Below are 10,613 nucleotides of genomic sequence, written 5' to 3' on the forward strand. Positions count from 1 at the left end.
TGGCATGGAGATGTGTTCGAGGAAAATCCCATTTGAACCTTAGGAATAGATTAGGATACAAGTGACATGTCACTAGGATATTTGGGCATCCGAACTCGTTGAGTTGAGTCCGAGTTCACTTATGGATGCGAATGTCCGGACTCGTTGAGTTGAGTCTGAGTTCGAGAGATGTTACTAGGCATCCGAGCTCGTTGAGTTGAGTCCGAGTTCACTTATGGGCAGGTTACATGGTAGCTTGGCTACATATGTGGCACTTATGTGCAAACTTTCCATGTATCCGAATTATATTCCGATGTGTTCAACGGGTAAAATTCTACTCAAATGGAGGAATACTCGAGATGAAAGGGACGTATTGGTAAGTGTTGTGAAATGAATACTTTGAACAGGTATGTACTTAACCTCGGGTTGAAAACTCGATATAACAATAATATGGTAAGATGATAAATGAAAATGTGATATGAATGTCTCGGTGATGATTATGCAAATGATGTTTTATGTTTGCTTATATAGTTGTGTTACTTGCTATTTGCATGTGAGCTTACTAAGCATTTATGCTTACTTCCTCCTTTTCATTCCTTGTAGTGTTGACAAGCCAGCTCGGAAATCGGGAACGGTCGGAGGCATGCTCACACTATATCCGTATACCATCTTGGCATAATGGCTTGCATATTTTGAGTATGGCATGTATAGCATTATAATCATTTTGTATATATGGTCTTATGATATGGTTATTGAGTGGTATGGAAATGCTTGGTAATGATTAGCCATTGGAATGGCTAATCATGATCATATTTGGTGTTATGTATGCTAAATTGCTAGCTAATTCATGGAAACCATGAAATAGGTAAAATTTACCATAAAATAGATTCAGACAGCAGCAGTGACGTGAGTTTGAAAAATCATTAAAAATAGTAGAGATACAATTAGATGGTGAATAAAATATGGAATTGAAGAATTATGAGTCTATTTTCATATGGATGGAACAAAACAGGTATATGAGTTATATTTTATGAGATGTTTAAATTTTTGTGAAATAGGGCCAGAGCGATTTCTGGATCTCCTGTTCTGAATTTGGAAATTCACCATAAATTGTTCAAAGATAATTAGAAGTCATGATTTATATGTACAGATTCCTTATTGAGTTTAGTTTTATTAGAAACAAACGGCATAGTCATTGAAACTCTGTACAGGGAGATATCTAATTCGTAATACACAGAGGTCAGAGCAGTCGAACCCTGAAACAGGGGATACTTTAACTAATAAACTGTACTAATTTGCTTGACCAAAAATTCTAGAAAAAAATTAGTAAATAGATATATGAGTCTAGTTTCAGGTAAAATTTACGGAATTGGATTTAGAGTTTTGGAACTCGAGATATGAATTTTTAAGTGACTGTGATGCAGATTGCTAGCTTGACTGAAAATTTTAAAAATAAATTGTTTGAGCTGTTTAAGTAATGAATTAAGTCTGTTAACACCTCGTGTTCGACTCCGGCGACGGTCTCGGGTACGGGGCGTTACAAGTGTAACTTGGTGAAATTGTGAAATTGACTTGAAATTGAGACGAATCATACAATGCTATGAATAAAATGATACCTTGATTGATGAATTGATGATATTGAGATAGATAGAATGAGAATCAAAATTATCATGAAATTGGATTTCTATATAGCACATTTGTACTCTTTGATTGCACTTTGGTGCCTTTGTTCAGCACTACGATGCTTTTTGATGTGGTGTAGTTACCTATGTATCCAAATTGGTTTACTAGAGTTCATTAGACTAAATGGTTAATGTAAATTATGAATCGAAAATGAAATGGTAAGAATTTGTTTGCTGAATTTTAATAAGTATAATACGAATAGCACAGAATGAGTAATCGAATTAACATGTGAAATAGTAATGTTCAAATAAAGTAGAGATGAGAGTATCAATATATAAGTATGATTACTTGTTGTTTGATTGTTGTGGAATTGACACGATTATTGTGCTTTAATATATATATGAGCAATGATTATATGTACTTAGTTGATCTATTTATTTACATATCAAGGTAAGTTTACTGTTTTGTACATATGAATTTACTAGGCATTCGAAATGCTTACCTAGTTGTTTTACTTTCTCTGTAGTTTGTTTGTTTGTGGAACCTATAAATCGGATCACTATAGAGCTCACACTACCCAACTGTCTTTTTGGTAGACTTTTGAGTGCTTTTAAGCTCAGTTATGTGGCATGTATATAGGAGCCTTATAAACTTTAGTTTTGGAACATTTGTATGTTTTTATATATATATATATGAGAAATGCATAGTAATGTTTATTTTGTTGAGTTAGTATATTTGGCAAGAATTTGGCTTATTACTATGATATGATCTTGATATAAGGTTTATGCATGGTATGTCCATTGTGTATAGCTTGTTGAATGGAAAATTATGTGATAATAATGTTCATGATTAAGGCATAATGCATTTGTTGATTTTAAAAATGATTAAATGAATGCTTTGGTATGTGTTTTGGCTTGGTTTATACAATTAATTGTGCATTTTTGCACCTATATGATTGATGGTTTAGATGGCCAAGTGATTTGGTATCAAAAGGCCTAATTTGCACCAAAAATAGGGTCCACATCTTGACGTTGTGTAGAGCTCGTCCCGATGAGCTTGGAACTTTAGGCCACTGCGAGACGAGGAACCTTGTCGTCGCAACAAGGTCAAGTTAGTTTGTTACTATGTCGTTCTGAACTTTTTAGATCTTTGCAGTTTAGTCCTTGTTTGATCCCAGGTTAACTTTAGAGCTTACATAAGCTCGAATAAGACTCGAGAAAGGTTTTAAATTGTATTGAATGATTGAAATGATGTAATTTAATTTTTTTCATTTTTGAATTGTTCTTTAAATGTTTGTAATTGTTCAGTTTTTCGACTATAGCATTTTGTAGCTCTAACCTAGCAATCAAGTCAGGCAAGGGGTTAAGACTTAATTTTGTTGGTATTGCTGTTGTCATGACAATTACGACAATGTGTTTCAAGCTTGTTTAAGTACGTATTCTTTTTCTTTTTTCTTTTTGAATTTTTATTATTTTCCAATTTAAGATTTTGGAGGTTATAAGTAGTTGAAGAATTGTATAATTTTCTTTCAAGAAATATTTAAAAAAAAACAATTTATGTAATGGTATTTTGTAAAATACAAGATATCAGTGTTTTTTTTTCATTTACCAAGAATCAATCAGAACAGAAATAAAGAAAAAAATTGAATTCTATAATTGAATTAATTAATTAGACAAGTCATTTTTTTTCTAGAAAAGTCAAAATTTATTTATAAATATATTATATATGAAACTTTCTATCTAAATTAACCATAAAAGAAATAAAACAAAACCAAAACAATTTAGCTTTTACATAAGTAATTTAATAAAGGTATAATGTTAAATTTAGCACTTAATAGTTACACTTTTATCAATTTAATTTTTATTCTTTTTTTAAGATAAATTAGACCATTAGTTTCAAAAGGAGTCTAAACGTTTTTTTAATCGAAAAATTGATTAAAACATTAAATCATAAACAATGTTGCAATAACAACTCGTGTGGCAATCTATGTATACTTCATACTAAATGACATTATTTATCTTATATCATGCTAACAAACAATATAAAATTAATAATAATAGTTAAAATAAAAAATAAAAATGTAAAAATTCCATAAAAATTAGCATTGAGCACATGTAGGCTGTAATGTTTAAAAATTTAATGTTTTAGTCAATATTTTCGTTCAAAATAACAATTCAACTCTTTTTGGAAGGTTGATAGTCAAATTTGACTCTTTTCAAAAAGTTGAGGGCCAAATTTAGCTGAAAAAAATAAAAGTCAAATTGACAAAATATGTAAATGTTGAGGGCTAAATTTGACATCATACCTTTAATACTAACTTCAATTCTAATTAGAGGTGTTCATGGCCGTTGATCTTGGCCCGGTTCGATAAGATTCATTGTTCAATAATTTAAAAAAATATATACAAAAATATTTTTGTTATATAATTAATATAAATATATATACATATATATATATATATATAAACACCTATACTTCAATTGAGATATATATATACACATGGAGTGACCCGTGGGTTTAGGATGATGGGGCGTGATATTTATTTTGAAAAGTTAAAAATTAAAAATTCTCATACTTTTTCGATTGAAAATTTTCTATTTTTATTAACATAGTTAATATATTTCATCAAAATTTATTAATTTAATATATTTATTTTCTATCTCATAACTTAATCAAATAAATTTTAATGAGAAATACTGATGAATTTAATGATTCTGTTAGAAGATTTCAAAATATAACTTTCAAGTATATAAGAACTACAATCTTAAAATTTATCAATGTACAAGGACTGAAGACGAATTTAACCAATTTTCTCCGCGGGAACTCAACTAAAATAGCTTTTAAAACTGAAAGGAGAGATGGTCCATGACTAGTTATATATTCTGCCATTAATTACACAAAGAAAAAAGGTGTAAAATTCTGAGTGCCGATTTCAAAGGTGAAGAAAGAAACAAAATACTCCTTATTCTCTTTCACGTCACCATCTTTAATTATACACCCACTTGTCCCTCTCAAGGTACGTACGTACGGTCATTCTCTCTAGCCCCTTTGTCATTTGTCAAACTATTTATTTTCTCTGATTTCGTTACGCATTTTTCTTTTCTTCTGTTTTGAAAGTTTTTGATTCTTTATCAAGAAAGTCGTAAAAGAATACCCGACATTTTAGTACTTTTTAGGGTTCTTTTGGTAGTTATCTTCAGGCTTTAATTATATATTGTTTTAGTTGTTGAGAAACCAAAGGAAATTAATGAACTACTTAGAAAACTTTATGTTTTGCTTTTGACTTTCAATACATAATGAAGTGAAAAATGTTCCTCAAGGGTGTCCTAAAGTCGCATTTGGTAGTTGTTCCAGATATTCAACGTGTTGAAACAACAACAAAAAGAAAGTTGTTTCATGGTGTTGGGGTTTATGGCGTGACTCCAACAACTGCTCTTTATGAATAAGTTTTCTTGGAGCTATACAGAAAATAGGACAAAAGTACATTGCATTCATTTTGGTGGGCAAGAAAATGATGGGAAAAGCAGAGAATTTGTTAGATTTGTAATCTAGTCAACTGTGGTCTATCATATTCCTGATAGTTTTTAACTCTGTGCTGAGCTTACCAGTTGAAGTTTGGAATGTTGCAAAAGTGGGGGCTATGTATGAACTAGGACTAGGACTTGGACTGGATGAGTTGGAGCACGCGTAAAACCCTGCAGTTCCAGTTCCTATGTATGAACATTTTGAGGGAATTGCATTAGACCAGAACAAGCCACAGATAGAGAAACGAAACAATATGCAAAGCCGGAGAAAGATAATCAGTGACTTGAAAATGAAGGATGCCAAACCTGATTCATCAAATGGACTCGTCATTGGGACATTCAATGATCCGGAGCACGCGAAAAACCCGGCAGTTCCTATGTATGAACATGCTGAGGGAGATGCATGGGAACAGAACCAGTCACGGATAGAGAAACAAAACAATGACCGAAGCTCGGGAGAGACGATCAGTGACATCAAAATGAAGAATGTCAAACTTGATTCATCAACAAGACTAAAGATTAAACTTCGGAACTTCAAAGAGGAGGAGCGTGCGAAAAATCCTCTAGTTCCTATGTATGAACCTGCCGAGGGAAAGACTATCAGTGACTTAAAAATGAAGGATGTCAAACCTGATTCATCAAGTGGACAAACAATTAGACTTGTAACCAAGAATTTCGAAGAGTCTGAGCATGGGAAAAATAGTCTGGTTCGTAAGAAAAAAGGCCATTGCTCCAGAGATGTTACTATGCAAAAACTCGCTGAGGGAGATGCAGAAGACAATGGTCAAGACTTGATAATGAAAATGAGTGAATTCAAAATGAATGATGTCAAATCTGAGCATGGGAAAAATCGTGGAGTTCGTACAGAAAGACATACTACTCAGGTGAACTTCGCAAAACTAGAAACTAATACTTTGAGAAGATATATAAGGTACTTCAAAATCAAGGGAATCCGGCCTGGTTCATCAAGGGTAAAAATTATCAATGCTGTGCAGCAGCACTTTGCCTCAATACCACCACTCGATGAGCAACAAGTGATGACTAATTTCATCGATGCAGTGAGGAAAAATAAGGGTAAAACCTAAAGATTTAGGGGGTTTTGGATCAGACAGACAGAGGTGTTATATAGCTAATGTAGAGCTAGATTTTGACACCATTTTCTTAGTACACAGAAGCAATATTTTTTCGATCATTCTCTTAGTTCCGATTTCAGTCATACCAAAAACTATAATGGTCAATGAAGATGTATTCATGTCACATTCAAGGAAGGGTGGAAAATATCCATTCTCTGCCTAAAGCTGAAATATAAAACTATAAATAAGGGGCATTCCCCACCCCCACCCCCCCGCTTAAAACTATAGTTTACAATTTCTGAACATGTAAAATATCATTCCCATATATCCTTTGCTTACTTGACACTAACTCCATGCTGCAATTTGCTAGCAGAGGCAACCGCACCAGTAATCAAATTCGGTCAACTCCTTCGAATTTTATTTTTCAAGGTTTACCTGTAGATTTGAAGGATAAAAACTCTGGATTTTGCACAAAGTACCCACCAAGTTGGTTTTTGTTTTCAAACATTCCATGTGTGGAATCCCCCAAGTTCATCAGCTACTTGGTGCAACATTAAATCAAGTATTTGCTCCTCAAGCTTCACACAGATTTCTTCAAAGTCTTCAAACGTGAAAAGTTTCTTCGTTATCTAATTTGAGAATTTTATATCTTCATCTGTCATTTTGCTAGGTCTATCCACCAACTCCATGAAATACGCAGTCTCCTCGTTTTTCGTCGACTCAAAATCATTGACATAGAGGACAGAAACTGGGCTTAAACTTGAACTTGAGCCCTCCGAGTTACTGTCAGTATACTCAACTTTCCTAACTGCAGATTGATTTTTTTTCTTCGTCTTAACAGATACTTCCTCCAATGGAGTTTTTGCCTTTGAATTTACACCAATGCAGCCACTGGACTTCAAAGATTGTTTACTAGAAACTCTCCTTGGCTCGTTTTTAAGCTTAGATATCTTCTTGTTTTTCTTCTTGGAACATACTTTCTCTCTTACATTCACATTTTGCTTAACATTCTTACCACTTGATCCATTTACTCTTTGGGATTTCCATTTCCTTGGCTCAGACATTGTTTCTTGATTGTGCTGCAACAGCTGCGGACTTTGCGGTAGCTCCTGAAACGACGTCGACGTTTTCACTCGACGATGAGTGGCTTTTGTTAAATCAAAATCCAGCATATAATCCATGAAATTGGCTGACTTGCTCCGAGGAACTGAACTTGGAGTTTTGCCTCTACAAACCCAGTTGTTGTCTGGCAATGTGTCCAGCCCCATTAGCCTAGCCACTATCCCAGGACCACTTTCAGATGCTTGGACTTGAGCCTTAGCCATGATATCAACGGCGTTTAACTCTATAATGGGGACTGATGGATGTGTTTCAGGAGTCCCCGAACAAAAAAGCCGGCGGAAAACGGCGGAGAAACACCCAGAACTTGAACTTTTTGTGTTCCTCATGGCTTACCAGCACCAAAAAAATAATGAATAGCTGAAATGTAGTGAAGTTAGTGAGAATCACAAATTTGCTTCCGTGATTGTGAGATGATGATTATGATAATGATGAATAATGGCTCAAAATATAGTCAGCAAAAACAAGGGGGACGACGGGCTTCGATTTTGACTCGTACAAATGAGTTTTTTAAACTTGGATTAATTGCTCCAAACATCCTCAATTTATAGTCTAAGTTTAAAATTGATCCTTTAACTTCAAAACATTTTAATTGAATTATCAAAATATCAAATATCATATAATAAGATATTTCCATCTAGTTAACCTTCAACTTGAACATTAATACTAGCTCGGATTTAACATTTTTGATTTGATATATTAAAAAAGAATTGAATGTGTCCTTAAAATTTAAGAGAGAGATTTCTTTTTTCTTTCATTTTATCATATATTAAATCTAAATGATCTAATGTGATAGCCATGTCCTTAAAATTTTATCATGTGTTTTAAATATATTCTATGTGAAATTTGGACTAGATTTAACATTTAATTGACAAAGAAGGTAATGGAAGTACAATAATTTGAAACTTGAGGATTAATTTAGAATTTAGAGTATATTTTGGGTATGTCTTGTGGTATTAACCCTAAATAGTTTTGTAATTTGATTCATATGCCAGGTAGAAAGGTCGGTCTATAATCTGTACACCCAAAGACTAAAGCTAGGTTTGGTCGTCGGGTTCACATTAGAAAACGAGAAAAGCACTAGACCTACGCGCAATTAAGTGGCGTACAGAATGTAGAAGCATTAAGACGAAGAGGATCAGCCGTGCTTTGACTACGCGCCATGATTGGAGAGTAAGAGGAATAAATAAATAGGGTAAGCAGTGTTTGGGCAGCCGAAGTTGTGGACTTTTGATTTTGGAGCAGAGGATGGAGGTGTTGACCTAGGTAGCGCGTATTCACAATCACCGACTTTGGTCGCTGCTGCTGCTGATGGGGACGCCTTCTAAGAAATTTCTTTCTGCTCATAGTTCTTTTGAGTTGATGACTCGACTTAATTTTTTTAATTTGTTATTAAGACTTGGTTGGTTTTTCTTTTAATATAAAATATTTATTTTTACATCTAGATAATGTAATTGTAAATTAAATAAAAAAAAGAATTTGTGTAGAGTAAATTATTATTTATACGTTAAAGGTTTAATGCATAATTTGTTACTTAAGTTTGATTTTTTTTAATATGGTATTTATATTATTTTTTAGTGTTTAATATGAATTTTAGAGTTAATTTGATAAAAATTTTATAATTAGCTAATAATTTCAACAATTAACTTTTATCAAATCAACTCTAAAATCGGAATTAAATCACATTCATCGGACTATATTTGACAAATTAAACGTAAAATTAAACAAATTCACAATTAATACTAAAATTATTTTTTTTGAAATCATTAAAAATTCAAATCTAATAATATTAGAAATCAACTTTCATCAAATCAACTCAAAAACTCGAATTAAACACTAAAAAGCTAACATTGCTACCTTTGGGTATCAAAATATATAAATTTTGTCAAATATAGGTATCATATTAGACCAAAAAATAACACAGGTACCACATTAGAAAAAAATGTCAAACTGGAATATCAAATAATATCTTAGGCCTATTTCAAAAACCTTTCAAACACCGTAGTTCTAATATTTTTCAATTTTTTGATTTTTTATCTAGCACTAACTCACACAATTTCCATTCCAAAATGAGTTTTTAAGGTTAATGTAATTTTCAACCCTTAAACTTAATAAGTCCACTTTGATATTTTGTTTTGGATTATTCTGATTGTAACAACTCTCGCCTGACCCGACTGTTGAGTCCGAGTTATAGGATGCCATATCCGTTGTCGGAGCAACTACAGTCAAATACACCGTAAATATAACATACAAACATACAATCATACAATCATGTATAAACGCATTCGCATTATGATATACAACTAAATCTGAGCCTTGATCGAACTTACAAAAACTCTTTATCATCCCAGGAATAAACTTAGACTAAATTGAAAATTTTTAAAATATATCGAGGTGGTATCACGATATCTAAAGTCCAGTATGAAAATATCGAAAATAGTATCACATATCAACAAGGTAAGTTGAATTTATAATTGTATCACATAGTAATTCAAACATATAACATTCCAGTTCACTTATAATCAACATTACAATGCCGTTCACAAAATCAATCAACACTTAATCAATTAAATATCATATTTATATCATTTTCCAAATCAAATCAATTGATTTGTCTTGTTCTCATATCAGTCATCTGGACTTGTATATCTTGTTTGCATAATCTTTCGTATACTATCACAATTCATATATTATAACTCTTCTTTTAAGCATTATTTCACAACATCAAATCAATTGATATACCATGATTAACTTTACATTTTATATCTCTATGAACCTAACTCGAATTTGAATGAATACATGGATTCAACCAAAATACCAATTTGGCACTCAGTGCTTCAACGGACAATTCCGAAGTAAATAGTTTACACTCAGTGCTCATCGGTATAACCGAAGTAAAAGTTGTACCCAGTACTCATCAGCACGTAGTCGAAGTAACCAGTACTCTGTCTATCCTATGACATGCCAACTATATTCGACTCTACCCGAACAGTTAATAGGTTAACCAATAATCAAATTTCATTATTTGTTTGATTCTCATTCTATCAATCTCAATATCATCATTTCATCAATGAAAATATCATTTCAAAGATAGCGTATCATGATTTATCTCAATTCCAAGAAAATTTCACAATTTCACCTAGTTATATTATTTTCAATTTTATTCAATTTAATCATCTATCTCAATAATCAATCAAATTCATACCAATACGATTCGGTCAGTCATAATCAAATATCAATTCATTAAATATCTCATATTGCAATTCATCATATTCAATTTATTGTCAATTTATTA

General features: G+C 32.3%; 1 protein-coding gene and 1 long non-coding RNA gene across 4 annotated transcripts; one reads left to right on the top strand and one right to left on the bottom strand.

Moving 5' to 3' along the window:
- The first annotated feature begins 4,386 nt into the window (after window positions 1-4,386).
- On the top strand, window positions 4,387-7,427 carry LOC121228167 (uncharacterized). The gene is made up of 4 exons (XR_005925698.1): window positions 4,387-4,618; window positions 6,573-6,761; window positions 6,870-6,984; window positions 7,288-7,427. It is a non-coding gene; the product is annotated as an uncharacterized lncRNA (long non-coding RNA).
- On the bottom strand, window positions 4,843-7,784 carry LOC107948940 (uncharacterized). 3 transcript variants are annotated; one of them, XM_016883610.2, is made up of 3 exons: window positions 6,539-6,833; window positions 5,433-5,708; window positions 4,843-5,312 (listed from the first exon to the last, which is right to left on the bottom strand). In XM_016883610.2, exons 1-3 carry the CDS (start codon window positions 6,552-6,554, stop codon window positions 5,155-5,157), a joined length of 450 nt encoding a protein of 149 aa, XP_016739099.2. In that variant the 5' UTR covers window positions 6,555-6,833; the 3' UTR covers window positions 4,843-5,154. The 3 variants fall into 3 exon arrangements, with proteins under 3 accessions (XP_016739099.2, XP_040967340.1, XP_040967339.1); XM_041111406.1 differs by having other exon boundaries at window positions 4,843-5,708; window positions 6,539-7,784; XM_041111405.1 differs by having other exon boundaries at window positions 5,433-7,784.
- Between the last annotated feature and the right edge of the window lie 2,829 nt (window positions 7,785-10,613).

Source organism: Gossypium hirsutum, chromosome A04 (assembly GCF_007990345.1).
Source record: "Gossypium hirsutum isolate 1008001.06 chromosome A04, Gossypium_hirsutum_v2.1, whole genome shotgun sequence".
Taxonomy (NCBI): Eukaryota; Viridiplantae; Streptophyta; class Magnoliopsida; order Malvales; family Malvaceae; genus Gossypium; species Gossypium hirsutum.